Below are 22,384 nucleotides of genomic sequence, written 5' to 3' on the forward strand. Positions count from 1 at the left end.
CGCTAAATCAAATGCACTATCTTTACAAACCCAAAATGCCCCCCCCCCCAGTTTGGAGTCGTGCGCCCTCTGGATAACTCGCTTACGTAAAGAGGGGGGCGCCAAAACCCATCCTCCACTTTTGTTAATTGTAAATCCTCCTCCGAGGGACTGTCAAGGAAAGCTGGTTTCAGTTCAGTTATGAACCCGTCAGGGGGCTCCTTTCCTTCTGGCTTTGCGCACACGTGGTTACCAATGCGCTTAGTTGGGAGGGCATAAACAATGAGTTGATAACTTCCTCTCTCTTGCTATCGTGTTGAGGGAGGCGGGACAACGCGTCCGCCAAAAAGTTCAGTTTTCCGGGGATGTGCCCCAGCTTGAAATTGACTGCCGAAATAGCCCCACCCACCTTACTTGCTTATTGTTGAGGTTGTGGGTGGCAATGAGGGCAGCCAAGTTTTTATGACCTGTCCAGAGCACAAAGGGTTCCCGCGCCCCTTCTCTAGGGCCAGTTTGATGGCGGAGGCTTCCTTGTCCCACACTGATCAGTTACGTTCAGCCGGGCTGAACTTTTGAGACAAGTATGCGCAGGGATGCAACTGGCCATCTGGCCCCTCCTGGAGTAACACGGCTGCGCGAGCGACGTCGCACACGTCACATTGGACCACAAACCTTTTGTTTTCATCAGGGAGTATTAGTCAGGGCTTGGAGGTGAACCAGGCCTTAAGTTCATCAAATGCCTTTTGGCACTCCCCCGTCCACAGGAGGCTAGAGCTACCCTTAGTGGCTTACGGCCCCTTCCCCTTGGTTTTCAACAGTTCTGTGAGGGGTAGGCCGATCTCAGCAAAGTTATTGATGAATCCCCTATAAAAATTTGGAAACCCGAGGAAACTCTGTAGTTGTTTACGGATTCGAGGGGGCTCCCACTCCACCATGGCTTATACTTTGGTAGGATTCATTCCCAGGCCCCCTGTGGAAATGCGGTATCCCAAAAAATCGAGCTCTGTCTTGTGGAACTCACACTTGGACAGTTTGGCAAATAACTTGTGCTCATACAGTGTTTGCAGCACCTCCCTTACCAACTGGATGTGCGAGGGAAGGTCTTGCGAGTATATCAAAATGTTGTCCAGGTAACAGACCACACCCTTATATAGATATTTATGCAATACTTCATTGATTAAGTTCATGAATACCCCTGACGCCCCCTTAACGCTGAACGGCATGACCAAGTACTCGTATTGGCCCAGGGGTGTGTTGAAGGCTGTTTTCCACTCATCCCCCTCCTTGATGCGCACCTTGAAGTAAGCATCTCTGTGGTCAAGTTTAGTGAAGATTTTCCAGTATGAGGGGGAGGGGGTACGCATTACTCATGGAAATTGCGTTCAAGCCGTGGAAGTCAGTGCAAAGCCGTAAACTGCCGTCTTTTTTCTTTCTAAATAGCACCGGAGCGGCATGTGGGGACTTGGCGGGTCGGATGAACCCCCTAAGCAGGTTGAGTTCCAGGAATCTCTGTAACTCCTCCCTCTCCCCGACTCATTGAATATAGCTTGGCTTGGTGACGCAAAGTTTCTCAAGCTGAGGAAGGGGGTGTGGGCCTCATTTTTTATTCCACCAGTGACTCTTGCACACTGGATCCAAGAAGTAAATGGCAGTCCTGCTCCATTGGACCAGCGGGCTGTGGTTGGCCAGCCACTCCAGACTGAGGACGGCTTGGAACTTGGAGGCCAGGGTGATAATGAACATGCGAGGTTCCCAGTGTTCTCCCACCTGCAAGGCACACACTTCGGTCCCGTTCTACATGGCTCCTCCTTCATTGGGCTCCCGTCCATTTGCTCAAACACATAGGATTCTTGAAGGGGTACTGTTTTTAATCCTAGCACTTCCACCAAGCTCAGGGATAATAAGTCTTTGGCGCATCCTGAGTCCAGTAGGGCCCTGATGCAAGAAAATCGTTTCGTAATGGGGTTTACTAGTGTTATGGGTACATAATACAGTCCCAGATAATCTTACCCGTAGTGGCACGGCCGTGGTTCTGACCTGCTGTTACACGCTCCTCACAGCAGGTCTGGGTCATTTCCCGGCAGCTGGGCCTCTCTGTCCTCCTCTTCGAGGATCGGCTCACAGAACTGCAGCACCGCTGACTTGGCCTTGGCCGCTGGGGCTCCGGTGCCGCCAGTTTTCTTCTTAGCCTCCACATTCAGAGGTGTGGAGGTCTGCGGCTCCTTCAGCTTGCTGGGGCATTCGCTGGCGACGTGATTCCACACCTTCCCCCCAAACTTGAAGCACAACTTTGCTTTGGCTCTCCGGTCACGCTCCTCATGCAAAAGCTGTTCAGGGGCGCACTTGGGTAGACTGGGTTAGGGTGTCCTCTCCCGAGCTTCTTTTTTTGGGGGGGGGGGGCCTTGTTGCTTCTTATGGAGGGCAATCATCTTGTTGCGATCTTCTATTTTGCAATCTAGCTGGGTCCACTCGACCTGATCTCGTGGTTCCCCCAGTTTCAGGGCCTCTCCATATATGTGAGAGTTGAGGCCCCTCTTGAATTGCTCGATCCTGGCCCTGTCATCCCATTGCTGAACTTTGGAATTCAGCACCCTGAACTTGCTGAGGTACTCTCGGGCCAATCCAGCGCCCTGCTTCAGGTCTTGTAGGGCTGCTATCACGTTAGTCTCCTGTAGAGGGTCTTCGAAGTGGCGTCGTAGAACCCTCAGGAGGTCCGTGGCTGAGTTCAGCGCAGGGGATTGTCTCTCGAATAGGGTGACATACCACTGGGCTGCCGGGCCCTGGCGGAGGCTGCCAATGTACACTACTCACGACTGTTCCGTTGGGAAGTTACAGGCCCTGACACTGAGGTGCCCTCGTACAGTCACAATGAAATAGGCTAATTCCGATGGGTCCCCATCAAATCTCGCTTCACTTACTCGGGAGCCCCTGGGCACCGCCACTGGCTCCTCCGGCTCAGGTTGAGGTTGTGGCACCCGGTCGCCACCCACGGGTTGTTCGCCTCCTGCAAGGCCCCCCCCAGTGGGGATCAGAGGTCTTTCCCCCCCAGGAGCTGGTTGCAGGGGGGGGGTGCAGCTGCGATCCGCTCCCCCATTGCTCGCACTTGCCAGGTGAGGTCCTGCATCTCTTGGAATATGAAGGCGTGCATGGCTTGAATTTCCTCCTGGAGTTGGGTGCTTTGAGTGGCTAAAGCTTCTTGCATCCACTCCGCAGTTGCGTCCCCTGGCCCGCCAGTCCAGAGGTCCTCCTCTCGACTTTCGTTGCCCTGGAGCCCCCACGGGTGGTAGGAGCGTTGCAGTCCTGAACGTCGGTGGTGCTGCTGGGGGTCCTCTCTCAGATATCCGATAATACTCTCCCAGAAATCCATGGAGCCTCAGTTTTTCCTCTGCACTGTCATGGTGACCGGGGTGACCCGCGGCCCTTCGGGCTTGGGTTCTTCCTCACTGTCCATTTTAGTAATCCCCATAGCCTGGTCCTGTTCTCCAGCCATCATGAGTCTGGGGTTAGGCTAGGCCAGGGTGATAAGGGAGTTCCAACAAAATGTCAGACCCAGAGTCAAGGAAAATACAGTTGAAGTTCAAGATCTTTATTCCCGCTTCATGGATATACACACAAGTTGTCAGTCAGTTCCCCCAACTTATAAATCTTTGCTCTGACCGTTATAATTCAAGCCAAAGCACCCCAAGCAAAAGCAGGGCTTTTGTGCGGGGTTTTTGCTAAGCTCTCATCTCCGCAGGTGCCCCCTATCATTTCATGGTTCGCATCTCCTCCAGCTCTTTGACCTTGGTTACCTAGCAACTAGCCAATTCCCAGACATGCCATCCTCCCTCCAGATAAGCAACAAGTTGCACTTATATCAAAGGCATAGCAAGCGCAGCATAGCATTGAAGCGCAGCATAGCATTGTACAATTGAATACACATGGCAAGAGGAACAAGATGGAGTGACTCTTGACACCTGCCTGGTGGAATGAGCTCCCGTTAGATAGTTGAGCCCTGTGGGGCTTATCAAGGTCCTGCAGGGCTTGCAAGATGGAGCTTTTCCTTTAGGCTTTTAAGTGATCTCGCAAACGTTAAAAATCATCACTTCCCCCCAGCATCTTACCATCACGGTACTTGTGTAGTGTTGACGGTCATCAGCCTATATGCTGTTGTGCAGTTTGCTGCCTGTGTCTGAAATATTGTTTATATTTATGATGTGTTGCCTTCAATTTTATAGTATTGTTTTATGATGTTATATCTGTTTTATTGTTTATTGTTGTAAGCTGTCCTGAACCAGCTCGCAAGATAGGGCAGGATATCAATCCAAAATTAAATTAAATGCCCTGTGTGGAGCAATGGTAATGTCAGGGTGTGTGGCCTAATATGCAAATGAGTTCCTGCTGGGTTACCAAAAAAGCCCTAGATTCTAATAGCAGAAAAAAGGAGGCAACTTTTTGCCGATTCTTCCCTCCCCTGCAATATTATGACCCTTGGAGGTACAATTCGGGGGCGGGGGGGGATAGTAAATTGTATTGGGAGAGTGGAACTGGAACATTCTCTTCTGCAAGTGCTGCTCTGTTCACACTAGATTCACTCCTGTTTTTTACATCAGGTGATTTTTAAAAATGTGCAGAAGAGTACTAAGAAAACTAAAGTATTTTTGAGAAGTCATTTTTCTACTAAACTACCTTTGTATGTGACACTGCAAATACAGATCACTGTCAATGCCTTTTCAGTACTCTTCAGCAATTGTTTGCAACTGGATTTTCCTCTGCTAAGCTGCACTGAAAGTGTATAGTCCAACGTGTGCAAAAGCAACCTAAACTGTTGTACTATATTTTTAAATAGGAAAACCTCAAATACACCCAACAGTAAACAATTTTTCCTCCTAGAAGTTTTCAACAAGCATTTCATTCATCGGGTAAACATATGCAAGTCACCAATATTAACTCAGAAACCATGACTATGGCTGGTCTTACAAAAGCCAGTATTTACAAAAAGTTCAGGATGCTTGTTTTTTTCAAAGCAGTCGCTATACAAAGCACCTCAACTGGGTGATATGAATACTCACTTCTGCATGTCTTATGGTCACGGTTCAGGGTGTAACCAGCTCGACATCTGCACATATATGACTCTTCAGTGTTAACACATTCATGTTCACAACCATGTTTTCCCAAGGCACAGAAATTTATTCCTATGGGAAAAAGAAATACATGCTTTTTTAAAAAGCAACAAACAATAATTAAAACGAAGATTTCAGGTTTTCACGGCTGGTAACATCATTAGGGTTTGTAGAATCTTTCGGGCCCACTCAATGTACAGCAGCCAAGAAGGTCAGAGCGCCTGCTCTGGCTGCAACGCCACTGAGGATGTTCTCCGCAGCTGAGAACGAAACGTCTGGAAGGAAAACTTTCTCCAGTAGAACACGGCACTTGAGCCCGAAAGATTCTACAAACCCTAATAATAATTAAAACCACTACATAAAGCTATTGAAATCCCACCTTCCCTTCTGGTCTTAATTACTGATGAAATTAAGAGCTATTTCCAAGCTTCTAGGTAATAACAGATGTGCAGGGGTGATTATATGAAAGATTTCTAGACCAAGAGCCATTGTGTATACTACAGATCTGGTGCACATAGGGTATTGCTTCCACTATGTTAGAGTATTTTGGTTTTTTGTAGGATATTCTCCAAATATCTAATTTCTGATAACAAAAAAGTAAAAAGCACCATGCACCTAGTACATACATAATAGAACATCTATTATGAAAACATGTTAATTTATGATTTATTTTATTTACTTCATTTATACCTTGCCTTTCTTCCCAAAGGACATCCAAAGTGGTTTACATTGTTCCTTTCCATTTTATCCTCACAACAGCCCTGTGAAGTAGGATAGGCCAAGATTCTGTGACTGGCCAGAGTCACACAGTGAACTTCCATAACAGTGTGGGGATTTGAACTGTGTTTCTCTTACTACTACACTATGCTGGCTCATCACATTCCAACCTCAACTGCAGAGCAATCCTAAACAAATTTAACCCTTCTAATCCCATTGACTTCAATTGATTTAGAAGGGTGTAATTCTGCTAGGTTTGAACTATCATCCTTCAAAAGCCAAAAGCCACAGCAACATTTCAAAAGTTGTGCAATGCTCCTGAAAAAAGGCTAGGTTTGGCAGATCTCCAAGTGACAAGAGTCCCAGAAATGCAGGGCAGCAGCCAAGAAACCTTTTCTCTATATGAAAAATACTCTAATCTTCATGTTGCGTGGTGCATCAGAGAGGTGGGTAGTTCAGAGTCTATAATGGGGACTTACCGGTAAGTCTTTTTGGCCCTGACCTGGACGGCCCAGGCCAGCTCAATCTTGTCAGACCTTGAAAGCTAAGCAGAGTCATGCCTGGTTAGTACCAGTGTTCCCTCTCCACCCCGCCCCCCCAGCACAGCAGTTCACATCCTGAGCAGAATATAACTGCTGTAATCATAAAATGGGCAGTGGCCAGTGCAAGATGCTGCACAGCTCCAGAGTATTGCTTAAACAAGCCTTCCTGTGTTAAATGAGCAGCTGCCTCATGTGCACAGCTTAGAAAGAACACCTGGAAGGACTACCAGACCACCAAGGAAGTCCAGGGTTGCTATGTAGAAAGGGCAATAGCAAACCACCTCAGAATATCTCTTGCCTTGAGAATCCTACAGTCACCATAAGTGGGTCATGACTTGCCAGCACTTCCTACCACCACCTGATCTTTTTGACATATCTAGAATTACCTTATAATAGCAAAAGGTACAGATCATCATAATCAAAGAAAAGTTGTAATGGTAATGGCAAAAAGTAAAAGCAGATGCACTTACTATACACTTTAAGACAACATACTTTTGCAAGTTCTTTTATCTGCATTGAGGGTAAATCCTTGCTGGCACTGGCAGAAGTAAGATTCATCTGTATTGACACACTCTTGCTGACAGCCATGATTCTGTAAAGCACAGTGATCTGGCCCTGGAAACAGGGGGGAAATAACTGAAGGACAGCAGTCTGTCTGTAATCAATGCAAGTGCCTCACACCTTAAATCTTTAATTTAAAAAGTCATAGTATTAGGAGCATACTTGCCTGAGTAAAGGTTGCTTCTCTGGAGGCAATCAAGAGGCCTGCTGCCATAGCAAGAAGGGCTAGTTTTGGTTTTTAAGGTGTATGTGTCAAATATTTTACATGTTTATTTCATTTAAAATAACCCCATTTCCAATATTAAAAAGTTAATATAATTAACCAGAACAAACAGATTAACATAATAATACATAGCATCAATCAACCAAATAAAACAAACAAGAGTTAAAATGGATTAAAACTGATCAAACAAGCACCATCTTTCTAAAAGAATCCCACAAAAAAGGAACTAAAACACTAATAAAATATTAGTTTCACCAGCAAGTTTAAGACAGGTTTTTTGAAATTTGGAATGTAATGTACTGTGTTCAAGAAGCATGTACTTTCCATTATAGTTATATCATACAAGTATATAAGAATGATGTTATTTGTGCATATGGATGAGTATAAGAAGTTGTCATATTCTGCATTCATTAGTGGCAGTGTGTTATAGCATTACAGTGTTGTAATTGGGAGACCAGGGTGTTCAAATCCACCTTGAGACATAAGTTACTTTGGGACAGCCATTTTCTAACCTAGCTGACAGGGTTATATCTGAGAGAGAGTGGAGAACCATCTATGCCACCCCAAACATCTTGGAGGAACAGCAAGATAAAAATTCAACAAATGGCTAGATTTCTAGCCTGTCTACTGAGATAAAGCAGCAGATCTCCAAGCCTGAGATAGTTTGCAGGTTTTGGGTTGGATTCAGACTAAATTTTTCACTGGCAGAACTGAAATCTTCTACCTCCCCACTCCCACTGAAGCACACTGATCTTTTTGAAATACTGCTCTGGAAGCAGTTTAGTCTGGATTCAACTCTAATGCCCTTTTGACTGTGGAGATGTCAGACATCAGATCTAGGCCATGGTGCTTATAAAGCATGAACTCTTTCAGTGCACTCTGGTTTGTGGTATTGTTAAACATGCATCTGCCACTTATAATGTATGAAGTCTTTTCAGCACAGAAGTGGGCATAATTCAACATAAATAGGGATAACTTACTCCTGCACGTCTTTTTGTCTGGATTTAGAATGAATCCTTTGCGACACTGACAGTAGTAGGAGCCTTCGATATTGACACACTCATGTTGACAACCTTGGTTATTCAAGGCACAGTAATCCACAACTGAAATAGAAACAATGGTAATTTTTAAACAAGCTCAGCAGGATCAGTGGAAAATTTCCACTGATGGAAGGAGAGGGTGATATTCGCTGCTTCCCTCTTTCCACTTCAGAACTCCAACTCCTTGTTATGCTGTCACTGTGGGGGGGCTTCCCCCATAAGCAGCATTTTGGGCTGCAGAGGGAGGGGGGGAAAGTAAATCAGCAAGTCCTGCTTTGCCAATTCCCTTCAGAATCCAAGCCACTTTTACTGAATGTACACAATACTTGGAGTTCCTCAGATTGCAGTCAGATGCTGCTGAAACAGGTAGACAATGGGCACTTTTTGATTTAGCCTAGGGGTCTCCAGTGCAGTGCCCATGGGTGCCATGGTGCCTGCCGATACCTTTCCTAAAAAACACTAATAAAATCAGTTTCACCAGCAAGTTTAAAATAGGGTTTTTGACATTTGAAATGTAATGCACCATGTTCTCTCTGTAGTCTCTCTGTAACTTAATCACTTGTGAAGAAACAAACATTGGGGTGCTGCCTCAGCACCCTTAATACTTTCTAGAAAGGATGCAACTTTCCCAGTTTTTGCCGTATTTCACCACCAATTTCCCTTACTAGTTCTGGCCATCAGGAGACTGTAATTCTGCCCCAGAGGAATTGGTAGAGAAGGATGAGTAATTGGACTAGTAAATAGTGTCTCACAGTGTAATCCTAACAATACTTTCTTGGGGGGTAAGCCTCACTGAGTATATTCTAGTAGGATTCTGAATAGACCTGCTTGGGATGACACTATCAGAGAATTTAAAAGTTTGTGCAACTATCTCCAGCTGAGGAATGGCGACTCAATGGAGTGGAGCCACTTGGTGTAGAGTAGGATGGTCAAACTGTGGCTTGGGAGCTAATATTGTGAGGCTCTCAAAACCCCCATCAGCCAGCTTGGAGAAGGCATTTCTCTCTTTAAATCACTTCTCCAAGCCAAGACACCTGGCAGATGGGAGACTGCATTTAAAGTTGCTTTCTTCCCACCTCCACCTCCCATCTATTTGCCTTCCTTCCTTCCCTGTAGCTTTCAAGCATCTGCCATTCATGTCTTGCAGCTCTCAAACATCTAACATTTATTCTATGTGGCTCTTAGCAAGTTTGGCCACCCCTGGTGGAGAGCAAAGGTGGGAAAGAAACAGTTGGTTCCGTATGTCATGTTTAAACTACCCAGTATTAACAGCATAACTAAGAGTTCACACTGACTTGTTTACTTTACTCTTTGTCTTTTGGCAGCAGCAAGAATGTGTTATAGTTATTCCAGTGATTTATATTCTCCACGTATAAACATATAAATATTGATAAGGCATGATAACAAACCAAGTTTGTAAAGACTGGTACAAAGAAGCATAAACTATTCAGTAAAAATATTAAACATGAATATTCTGCATTATCCAAGATCAGTTTTCCAAAACTTTTACTGTTAAATGCCTGCTCTGTTTTTCAATGTACACCAAGCTAAACACGACTCCTACAAATCAAACGATCTTCAGATTCAAAACTATTTGGATTTCTCCAAGACATTTAGGTTAGTGAGACTGAGCTTCCAATTATCTCATGCCAGCTTCAAACAGAATAATCTCAACTGAATAAAATCTCAACTGACTTTCGTACAAGAGCATCTAAACCAGTCAAAAGACCAAAGTTCTCCTTTCTGCCTCTAAACATTGTGTTCTTTTTCACATAAATACTGTAGAAGGAAGTCTTTCTGTTGTTTCCAGGAAAGCCATTATGAGCTAACTACTAGAGCCTATTTCATTTGTTCCTGTACGCCTAAATTATATCATTTTTAATTTTTTTTTTAATGCAAGTTGTTTGCATTAATGTATTCTTCCACAGTCCCACAACCATAAGTTTGCCATGATCTATGCAACCTTGGGGAAAATGTCAGGGAAGCAGATGGCAGTATTCTTTCATGTTATGGGAGTTTCTGCTTACACTTAAAGCAGCTGGTTGGAATCCAGGCAATTTAGACTTTCCATCATGTAACTTGCATAACCATTTTCCTGGCAAATGCCTTCCTGTTCCAAAAATGGAGAGTGTCGTGTGAAACAGTCATTGAAAATGTTCATTAAAGCAATAATTAGATTATCAAAGATTTCAGGTTTTCACGGCTGGTAACATCATTAGGGTTTGTAGAGTCTTTCGGGATCAAGTGCCGTGTTCTACTGGAGAAAGTTTTCCTTCCAGGATGAGGATGTTCTCCGCAGCTGAGAACGAAACGTCTGGAAGGAAAACCTTCTCCAGTAGAACACGGCACTTGATCCCGAAAGACTCTACAAACCCCAATAATTAGATTTCTCTTTAAAAACTGAAAGACAAATTTTCAGTTGTCTCATGAGAGCTAATAATGTTAACGCCAATCTAACCACAGTACATTTTAAAAGACAACCATTTAAAGTAATAAGTACCAATAAATGGGAAACATGCATTGTGGGAGGGTTGGATTCCATTAATTTGATGGCATTTTCCTCTAGCACAACTTCCAGAAGAAGAAGTATGGCCCACTGGATCAAAGCTACTTTCACTAAAGAAAGCTCTGCTGCTTCATAGGATCCAACCCATAGTTATTTTGACCCATTGACTTTCTCCTTGGTAGCAGATATGAGATATTTTAAAAATAAGCATTCTAGCTAGTGTGACATTAAGTGACAGCAACCTTATTAGGGTCTCTTTCTCTTAATTAAATGTTTATTGGAAATAGTTATTAAAGCAATTATCAGCTTTCTCCTTAAAAGCTCAAGCATGGATGGCCTTTGGGGCCAATAATGCCCGTCTGCTCTAATAACAGCACATTTTAAGATATTATTCTTTAACCACTTATAATACCAATGCCTGAGAAAATGAAAGTTGGACTTACTGAGAAGTTCCTTCTATTTAGTACCAGGCTAAGGTTAATTCCAGGGAAGGAAGGTGGCTTGGTATAACCCAATCTCATCAGATCTCAGCTACTAAGGAAGGCTGGGACTTGGAAAACTCCACAGAAGAAGGCAAGGGTAAACTACCCCTTCTTCTCACTTGCTTTGAAAGCCCCTTGCTGGGGTTGCCACACAAGGTTAATTCCTCTTCTTGCTCAGGCAAGGCCAAAAGTGATCTAGGAATAGGGAACTTCCCAGAACTTAGAGACAGCATATTGCTTAGATTTTGTGGTGAAGCTAAAAAACAACTATAAATTTTAATGCAACCCCCCCCCCCCCAAAAAAAAAACAGGCCACTCTTTAGGAATATATAGCAGTAGAAGCTGTGTGAAATGCAGGCCTCTCCCCATCCCCACTAATCCCACAACCGGACCTTGCCTCTCTCTCTCAAGGAACTGTTTCTTTGCTGCTACATTAAGAGAATATTACATAATGTTTAATTTTCCATTCTCATTTAGTTCCAGGCCTGCATGTGTGAAAGGAAAGACATATTACAGCACCCCACTCCCCTGAGGAATGTTATATGACCTGTTGCAGTACATGTCTCCTAAAAGGTCAACAGAACAAAATGAATATATACATTGCAATGCCTGATAATTGTAGAACTCAACAACTGTACCATCACTCTACAGAAGAAGAGTTATTCTATGAGTGCTAAGGACAACTGATGTAGCTGAACCTCTCAGGGTGAGCAGTCACTCACACAACTATGGTCCTTTCTGAGAACTTGAGGGATGCACTCTCTGATCCATAAACCAGTGGTCCAATGTTGAAACTACAAGTTCCTGTTTTACAAGAAACAAAGAGGTATTCAATCTGACTCAAGGGTACTATTCTCTTAAAGTGTTCTTTAGAATCCTTCTCACATCTTACTTGAGTCATCTATAGAGTGAGAAGGTTTGGGGAAAAATTTTTAAAGGACCAATTCTTGGAATCTACACTGAGTTGGTCCTAAGAACGACTATGCAACATGAGTCACTAATCCCCTTCCCTTTCTGGAAGAAGCAATAAGAAGAATTACCTTCTAAGGTGATGCCTGAAAATTTTGGGGTGCGTGAGACTGTTATGAAAGGATAAATATGGACTTATAACAACACAAGCCTGTGAGGATGGCACAATTAAATCCTAAATTACAACCATGGAAGGGAGGGATGGGTTTTGAGAGAGCAGATAAAATGGTAAAGGAAAATGAATACCAGTCTTAATTTCCACCTCAGGGAGGGTGTGTGATGGATTATTGCTGGTTCCTCCTTGGTACTTTAAAACTCCTTTAATCTAGACTTCTGAAGTGACTGGTCAAGAGTCAGGTTGGGAGGAAAACTTTCAATGACTGGGTTAGAAAGGAATCTCCCAGGCTCTGCAGGAAATGCTATGAAACTGTTAGTTTGGATTGGAATTCTGCTTCAAGACGATATAAAAGACAAGCCTTGTCAGGCTATGCAAAGATGTTCCATCTTGGACCCATTCCCAGGAAGAGAAATAGAGAGGGGGTTTTTTTGTAAGTGTAGAATAAGTTAGCAAAATACCTTTTCAAATATCTAGTACTTTGCCTAATTGTTCTCAAGCATCTGTGCTTTCTAGGACTTCTGTTTAGTAAGTAAAGTTTTGTTACAACTTTTCTTTGTGAATGTGAACTGACTGTTCAAAGAAATTCTACTTACATTGTGGCAGCTACTCAGTTATGCCAACTATATCACATAGCGGAGCAACAACAAACAGTTTTCTTTAGCTTAATGGCAGTGCTTGAAAATGGCTTTAAAAAGATGTAACAATTCTTAACTAGTTTCAGAAGGCAACTTTGACTCTCAAAAGCTTATACCGCAAAATCTTGTTGGCCTCTAAGGTGTCTCTGGACTCAAATCTAGCAATGTTTTGGCTTACAGAAGAAGACAGGTTTCAAAAGAATTCCTTTTGCTGGCTGTTGTTTGTACCAGGAAGAGATTCCAAACCGGGGGAGGGAGAGAAGTTCTTTGTTCTCTGGGGGATTTAGAAGCTAAAAGTTAAAATATTTCCCTGGTTCTTGGCAAAATGCTGCAGGGTGGAAACCGAAAAGGTAGAGTAGAGTGAAGCAGGTAAGGGCAAGATTAGTTGGAAATTACTCTCTAATGGTTGAAATTTCAAAGTAAACCTGCTGAACAGATACAACAGGGTAAAGGTCTTGAAGGTAAGTTTTGAAGCCACTTCTACTTCTAGCACATCCTAATTCTTTTATTTGACAGAGTTACAATTCTAAAATAACAAATATAAAATATCCACTGAAATCCTCTTGTAAATTATTGTTTTGGAGGTACTTACCAACTTCAAGTTCCACCTGCCTCCATTCTTTCTCTCTAGGAGAGCCAGTTTGGTGTAGTGGTTAAGTGTGCGGACTCTTATCTGGGAGAACCAGGTTTGATTCCCCACTCCTCCACTTGCACCTGCTAGCATGGCCTTGGGTCAGCCATAGCTCTGGCAGAGGCTGTCCTTGAAAGTGCAGCTGCTGTGAGAGCCGTCTCCAGCCCCACCCACCTCACAGGGTGTCTCTTGTGGGGGAGGAAGATAAAGGAGATTGTGAGCCGCTCTGAGACTCTTTGGAGTGGAGGGCGGGATATAAATCCAATATCTTCTTCTTCATCTACATCTGTGCACTGAGGCTGCACATAGTCATCTGGAGAATATTTTAATTTGCCACAACTGAATGGCTTGTTATAAACCCATATTTGTAATTCATATGAAAAAACATTACCTTCAGTCAGTGTAAGTTATGGTTTCCAAACAAGCCCAAACAGAAAAGTTCCAAAGCAAGATATCTGTGATATGACAAAAGTCTTCTTTTCCCCAATAGGGGAAGGAGGAAGAGCCACTGGGAACACTTGCCTATAAGTTTGTTTTTCATTGGTTACATTTTTGACACTTCTGCCTCGCATTCTGGGTAAGTGTGCTACCCGATACTCTTGATACCTATGACCATCATTTTCTGCAAATAGGACAATACACACATTTCCCATCTTCAGTATGCATGATTAAAAACCTTATGTCATTGTGGCTATGTGTTCATATATATCAAAGACTGAAAATGTGCATGCTACCCTAATGTAAAATGGTGCTCTCACCTACTGGGAGAATTTCAGGTAAAGCACTATACAGGGCAGGAGCATCAAAAAGATAAAGACTGAAAGCAGTATATTAAAGTAGATGTTCTTGACTGATTGTGATGACCTCGGTAGAATGCAGGAAGGGTGGCTATTCAAGCAATGGAAAATATGTAAACAAAATAAAGACTGTGTTTGAATTTTGAAAATGCATATGGATGCACTCCTGTAAAAAGACTTATTGCGCATCCTGCTATGAAAAAAATGCATGTAAAGCATTAATTAGAATACAGAATTGCTCATTCCACATGCAAAATGGCAACATTAAACAGCTGTTATTGTAACAGCAGTAAGTCTATGGGTTTCAAACTGTCAAAGTAAAGATAACTAGAAAGAGAATGTACAGCTGTGAAAAGCTGTTCTGCTAACAACTGAAGTACTGGGGTGTGACTTGAACATATGATGAAATCAGTATGTTTCACATACTCTTTAGCAAGGTTTTCACCAAGCAGAAGAAAGACAAACATATAACCTCGAGTCACTCTCCCTGATGAAACACGAACATTTTCTCCTGGAATAACAGTTAGAGCAAGCCTATAAAGATTGGAAACAACTAAAGAATCATAACGGGAACAATTTTTGATGGACAGGATTATACATAATCAACTTTTTGAGGACTCTCGTGTCGTAGTTCCCTTATCAGAATATGATAAAACATGGAAACCAGTTTTAGATTTATTGTGTGATAAGAATATAATCCCCTCAATGCAACTAAAGCTAGGTGGTTGGTAACTGTAAATTTAGGTTTTGGAACAGAGTGTCACGTTCTCAGGGTGCAGGCAGGCAAGAGTCCAAAGCCAGTCCAAGGTCAAAGTCCAGGAAGTCAAGCAGGAGCCAAGTCACCAATGCAGAATAACAAACCGGATTCAGAAGTCAATGTCCAAAAGCCAAAAGGTCAGGGTGCCAAGGAAATCAAGCAGATCAGGATCAGCAATCAGGAAGGAGTGTGGATGCAAGCCAGAGAATAGACTTCTTGCTTCCACAAGGTTACCAGGTCCTGGGTGGGAGCTATATGGGAGTCTCAATCAGCCTGTTCCCTCGGTGGCAGTGACTCTGCTAGAACTCAGGGCTGAGAGATCTGAAGCATCGGCATGCCTCGTGTCTTCGCTCTGAAAGTTCTTTCAGGAGCCTGCTTCGAACTCTTGAGATGGGAGGAGGAGAGCTTGGAGGAGACTGATCATCAGCAGCTGACACTGGTGTCTGGAGAGTGACTGATGGGCCAGCTGCTGTTTGTTCAGCTGAGGAACTGGCTGGCAACTCTTCCAGGTCTGTTAACCCTTCCAGCTCCTCCTCGTCAGGGCTCATGACACAGAGTGTCAATGGTTATATTGCTTATTATGTTTTATGGTATGGTTGCATATTTTTTAAAAAAAATTGTTTGTATTTAAAATAAATGTTTAAAAAAACAGGAAAAAATAATCATGTTAGGAACAACCTCCTTCTGGTTATCAAACTGGCCTAACTAGGTGTGCAAAAATCATGAATCAGCATGAAACAATAGTCCGTTAATGTTGCTGAGAGTCCTGCCCCACTACTGGTGCTCTCCTGTCTGGAAATTCCTCCTGAATTTCCCCTTTGCCTGCATCAGCCACATGAGTAATTATGTCCAAGCATCCTCTGTTCTTTTTCATTTAATGGCCTTTGTGGCACCTTAACTTATTATTGTGCTAATTTATTGTTCAAGTCCAGTAGCATCTTAAAGACCACCAAGATTTCCAGGTATAAGCTTTCGAGAGTCAAGGCTCTCTTCAGATATAAGTAGGAATGGAGATCCTCAATCCCTTATGGCCCGATATTTATTCTGCATAAGGTTTTGTAGATCTAGTCCACCAAGCTTACACTACAAGATTTCTATTAGTTTTGAAAGCACCGCAAGACTAACTGCAATCTTAAACAGAATTACACCCTTGTAATCCCATTGACAATAAGAGTTTACTAATGTTTCATCCGACACAGCGTGCTATTCCCACAAGCAATATAAGATGTTATGCTGATAATTTATGGATCTCAAGCACAGCAACTTTCATGATTTATGATGCTCCAAAATGTACACTAGAGACTAGAAAAGATACACCAGCTGAAATCCACACATTCTAATGGGTGTCTTATATTGTCTGCGGGAATGAAACCCTGATTAATGAAACCCTATGGTAATAACAAATATGTGTTCTGTCTCCATAGCACATTGTTATTAACAGTATGGTTTGACTGGGTAAGAAGTATATGAAGGAAAGTAATTTCAAAATGAAATCCCAAAACAGTTATTATAATGAGAACAGTTTCTTTCTTTTTAATAAGAGCAACAGAAAGTAAATACGTACTGAAACATTTCTTTCCATTTTCCTCCAGTTCATAGCCATCGTAACATTGGCAGACATAGGATCCAGGGGTATTTACACATATCTGTTCACAGTCATGTTTTTCGACTTCGCATAGATCTTGTGCTGCAAAAATTAAAATCAACACAATGTTATTGTAATTATAAAAAGGACTTCTGTTTTCTGTTTTAACTTGCAGATTGAAAATGTAGTTTAGAAAAATATAATCAAACTACAGCTTCAGACCAACATGGCTACCCACATGAATCTGTCTTATTGAAAACAGGAAAGAATGAACTTTAGCAGACCTTCTCAGGGAGGAACTTCCACAAACTGGCATCGAGAATAAAAATGGTCTGCTTTACACTGTCAGTGGTTTATCTCTTGGTGATACTTTGTTTCGCTATTTCTTTAGCTTCTGTTAGAAATCACACTAGTTATTCCAGCTCTCTGGACACCTCTCACAGCTGTAGGTCTCCATCATAATGCTTTGTATCCCGCTGTAACTGGATAATGCTACTGTATAGATAATGAATGAACAACACAGTTCTGAGGAAAATGGCACAAAAAGCTATGTCAGAAAACCTAAAAGATTTTTTATGGTACCATGCAAGAAAGATCATAGATAATCTGGAGTTAATGCCTTCGAGACATTGATTCACAAAGTTTCTTAAACTGGTCCAACTGACTGCATACACCAGACAGTGCTAAAAAAATTAACAAGCCTTTGGTATTAGTGGCTACATCCATTTGGTATGGTCCATAACTACTACAGTTAAAGAGAGTTCCGCCACTGATTTCAATGAATTCTGGATTGCAGCCAATAATTTTTCTTAAGAGATTACTCAAGTTATCTGTGCACTGCAAACTTTGTGTGGAAACTGGCTTTGAAAAAATTAATTGGAAACTGATCCTAGGCCTTAGACAAATACATCTGGAATATGTTGACAATGTATTGTCAGAGAATATAAACATGTCTGATTAATCTCTGCAGAAACCAGAGAACGGAGGAACGCATTGTTAGCTTTACATGTTTTTAAAAATTCAAGAGCAAAGACACTAGCTAAAGTAATCTAGAACTGCATTAACAAGAACCTAACTCATGCTAAATTGTATCTACTATTTTTCTACAATCTGAGAGCTGGACAGCTTTTCCCCCCCCCCCTCCTTATTCTAGCCCCTGTCGCACATGCCTTTTGTCTGCGCAGGTTCCATGACCTCTAGCATAGCCCTTTTATTGGGGGGGGGGGGGGGTCAAAGGGGACCTTCTTCCTTTTTCTTCAGCAGGAATGCCTTGTTGGACCCAACCCTATGTACACAGAATGGATTGGATCCAAAGTACCATAAGCACAGTAACAGTCACAGAACAGAATTTTTCCACCTCCCCATTTCCACTGCCCCCTATTCCCTGAAATATTGCCTCAGCTATTAGGGGACACCTCTGAGGCATGATGTGGAGAGTCTACAGTGGGATTGGCAAAAACACTCTCTCTCTTCTGATCTCCCTCTTTCAAGGGTCTTTCTGTGGGCAGAAAGTGAGGCCTGGATAAAATCCAATGTTTCTTTATTTCCCAGGTCTATGGAACAACAACAAAAGGTCTCACAGCACCATCAGCAATGTGCACCTGCATAGCTGCTGATTTATCAAAGAAGGGCAAAATCTTCTGGAACCTCTACACACACACACGGTACTTGCTAAGAAAAAAACACCTAGCGTTAGATAAGGATAAAACTCTGTGAACTTTTCTACATTTGTACAGCAGAATATATGCTTAGGATGGTATGATATTGTGTTAGGAGCATGGGACGTTAGGTCTATTAATGACTGAGGCCGCTTTGCCAAATCTGGGGACTAGTACAGCCACTAGTTCTAGCACCAACCATTATAAGCTTCTTTACAACTAACCTTTTGCATTGTGGTCCAATATCAGAATCTCATTGGATTCTATGGCGTCAGCTGGGGTATCTGCTTGTAAAGTATGTTCCATCTTGTGAATTTCACCCCCCCCCCCAAAAAAAATGCTTTCAATAACTAGAAGTAAACATGCTGGGACCTGTGAGCAATGTCAGGATGGGGGTCAAATGCATAAATCATTGAGAAATTTCCATTTGACCCCAAACTTTCAAATCCCCATAAATCCCTGTCTTTGAAATAACATATGTGGTATATGTATATGATGTAGTGGTTAGACTGTTAGACTGGAATCTGAGTGACCAGGTTTGAGTCCCCATTTTGCCTTGGAAGCTTGCTGGGTGACCATGTAACCTTCCTCACAGGGTTGTTGTGAGGAAATGGGAGAAGGGGGGAATGATATTGTAAGCCGCTTTGTTCCCGTTGGGAAGAAAAGTGGGGCATAAAGAAATAAAATTTTCAGACCAGTCTCCCTGTCTACTGCTATTTTTCCCCCTTCATCTGCACTCAGCACTCCATGACTCCTGAAGCATACTCAGTCCCCATCAGACCATTGTCAACTTAATTTACAAAGTCACTGCTTCCTAGGGAATCCCCCTGAAGTATCAAGAAACGCTTTCTTCATACACTAACAGCCCAGTTTCACTGTTATTTTTGGAATGTTAGGTGCCACTGAAGCAGAGAAATAACGAGGTCCGCACAGACTTACTGGTATGAAGCGAGGTTTACTTTCTGGTACCAGAAGATAGGACCCAGTCGGGCACGGGCCCCCAAAATGACTGAGTTAAAATCATTCTACATACAGACAGTTTTATTCACACAGAAAACCAGCAGGCAGGCACACAAGCTTATCTGATTTCAAAGGGTTCCACCTCCACTAAGTTCCCCCTGGTAAAATTCCATGACAAAGTTTCCTTACTTATCTATCACAGCAAGTCACCTGTAAGAGGCTGTTTCTCTTATCTTAGTTAGCCAGCTTCAGACACACACCCGCTCTGCTGTGGCCAGCTCTTTAATGGAAAATTACAGCAGATATCGTTAAGACAAAGCATGCTCTTATTCAATATAGCAATTACTATTATTGGGGGTATTAATTATTCAGGGGCTCCCCTTCACCACCTACATTACTGTTAGGCCCAAAGCATGTATGATGTTGGTAGTACTAGACAATCAGTTTCTATATAACCTTTTTAAATGTTGCAAATGCACAGGATCCCAGCTTGAATCAAGATTACAGCAGAAGAGAAGTAAAGGCTTAAGCCTTCTACGTGTTCCATTTGCAATTCGCCTGGAAGCTTTTATTCTTTTTCTTTCACTTAATTTACAAAATCATATTTTCCTATATACTGGGGTGGGGAACATCCAAGGATTTGGAAACCTTGTCTTGTCAGTGGATAGCTTGGTTCTTCTGGTTTCCTAATTAGCATAAGCCATCCAGTTACTATTTGATATGATAAAATGGTTTTTTTGTAGAAAAAGCCCAGCAGGAACTCATTTGCATATTAGGCCACATCCCCTGACACCAAGACAGCCAGAACTGCGTTCCTGTGCGTTCCTGTTCAAGAAAAGCCCTGAAGGCAAATAGAGAGATAGGCAGGAAGGCCGTTTTGAATACAAAATTGGCGTATGTTAATATTCTACATTGTGAATTTTCACACTGCATATTTTGATTGTAACTGGAGCAAAGAGAAGAGCAACAGGATTCTGCTCTGATGGTTTTTGCTACAAGAATAGTAATACATTTTCTAAAATGTTAAGTGCCAAAGTGCTACATGGATCTAGTTCACATACACATGCTAATTACTTGTTTGTCACTCTGCAGGGTGACAAAAACAAAAGAAAAACTCCAGCCTAAGATTGTAAATATATTATTATCATGTACACTAGAAAACATCAAGCAATATAAAAATGACAGCAAATGTCATGCAGTTTTGGGACAGAATGTAACTGTCAAAGAGAAAAAAATGCAATCTCTATCCCAAACACCTAGAAATGCAAAATATAAAGAAAGAGTTTTATGAGAGAGAGGATTAGACAAGGAAGGATACTGGACTAGATACATTAACTGCATTACCAGTTTCAGGTGAGTAGTCTTATTGGACTGCAGTTGAAGAGTAAGATGCAAGTCCAGTGCCACCTTAAAGTCTAACAAGATTTTCAAGATATAAGCTGTCAAAGGTCAAGGTTCCCTTCGTCAAAGCTTATACCCTGGAAATCTTATAGGTCTTTAAGGTGCTACAGGACTTTAACAGACTGGAATGAGAGATTCCTGAATTACAAGTTATTACAACACTCAGGACAATGAAACCCCCAGGGTTTAACAAAGATATTAGGTTCTTATTTCACTAGACAAGCTAAGTCACTCAGTTCTCACTTATACCCAGGATTAAACTTTGTTGGTCTCAAAGGTGCTGCTGGACTCAAACTTAGTTCTCACATCTGTTTGTTAACTCTTTTATTTGTATGCTAATTTGCTGCTATTCACAGGTCTTACCAACTGTTTTAATCCAATCTTAGCTACACTTATTGCTCAGTTACTTATGCATCTTGACTCTAACTAGCCCTTCCTGACAACTAACCCCCCCTACCTATGTGTAAGGCCTGAGGAAGTCTGTTTCAATATATTTGAAGAAGTATACATGCATACAAAAGCTTATACCCAGAATTAAACTTTGTTGGTCCTAGTGGTGCCACTGGACTCAAACTCTGTTCTACTGCTTTATCAGTGTTTGCGCCGTGGGCAGAACTAAACATTCTAGGAAACAAGGAGTCTGCCATTAAAAATGCTGACATTTTCCAGATCAAAATGCTTGCTGAGTTCTTCTCTTCTTCTATAGAGTGCAAGATGGAACTGTACTGTTTTCCTGCTCCAACCAATGGTAGCCAATGTTGTGGAACTGAGAAAAACATCAGGACACAAATAGCTCTACACATAACAGACCAGGGGGAATCAACACAGGGCAGCATTTTCAGAGGCATCCCCAATTTTTTAAAATTTACTTGTTTTCTGTGATGCTCTTTTCTGGATTTATAGATGTCAATGCGCTAATAATATATCCAACCACGCATTTTACTTTACAAGTCAGAATCAGATAAGATGAAATGTTCTCATTTTCCAAAAAGAAACTATAAATACGATCACCAGTTTGGTGTAGTGGTTAAGTGTGTGGACTCTTATCTGGCAGAACCGGGTTTGATTACCCACTCCTCCACGTGCAGCTGCTGGAATGGCCTTGGGTCAGTCATAGCTCTCGTAGGAGCTGTCCTTGAAAGGACAGCTGCTGTAAGAGCTCTCTCAGCCCCACCTACCTCACCCGGCATCTGTTGTGGGTGAAGGGAAGGTAAAGGAGATTGTGACCGCCCCGAGACTCTGAGATTCAGAGTATAGGACGGGATATAAATCCAATATCTTCTTCTTCTTTAATATCAATGCCCTCTCATATTTGAGATCTTATATTCTCTACCACCTAAAAGAAGGTGTTTATTAATGTGTAAGAAAGATAAAGTAGAATACTTACTACTGCAAGTCCTCTGGTCTGAATTTAGAATATATCCCTGTTTGCATCTACATAAATAAGAGCCAGGTGTGTTGATGCAGAAATGGTCACAACCATGCTTCATTATGCTGCACATGTGCTGGACTGAAAGAGAAAGACAAAACTAATACTGCATAATTAAACTAAATTTTGTCTCTAATAGACAGAAAGATGATAGGAGTGTCCAAATTATTTTTTGAATCAGAGAAGGGGAAGAATATTATTATAGTCATAAAGCATGTACCAACATGTTCTTTTCAACCAGAAAACTTTTTAATAGAGACATTAAAATGATAAGCAGCATACAGAAATATAG

General features: G+C 42.1%; 1 protein-coding gene across 2 annotated transcripts in view; it reads right to left on the reverse strand.

Annotated features, from left to right (window-relative positions):
* MATN2 (matrilin 2) overlaps window positions 1–22,384 on the reverse strand; it is a 70,921-nt gene that overhangs the window by 38,565 nt on the left and 9,972 nt on the right. For both annotated transcript variants that reach the window (XM_060243450.1, XM_060243451.1), the window contains exons 4-8: window positions 22,051–22,173; window positions 16,624–16,746; window positions 8,105–8,227; window positions 6,833–6,955; window positions 5,031–5,153 (exon numbers count right to left, since the gene is read on the reverse strand). In XM_060243450.1, the coding sequence (XP_060099433.1) occupies window positions 5,031–5,153; window positions 6,833–6,955; window positions 8,105–8,227; window positions 16,624–16,746; window positions 22,051–22,173 (615 nt within the window). The remainder of the gene's footprint in view (window positions 1–5,030; window positions 5,154–6,832; window positions 6,956–8,104; window positions 8,228–16,623; window positions 16,747–22,050; window positions 22,174–22,384) is intronic.

This window comes from Heteronotia binoei, chromosome 7 (assembly GCF_032191835.1).
Source record: "Heteronotia binoei isolate CCM8104 ecotype False Entrance Well chromosome 7, APGP_CSIRO_Hbin_v1, whole genome shotgun sequence".
NCBI classification, from domain to species: Eukaryota; Metazoa; Chordata; class Lepidosauria; order Squamata; family Gekkonidae; genus Heteronotia; species Heteronotia binoei.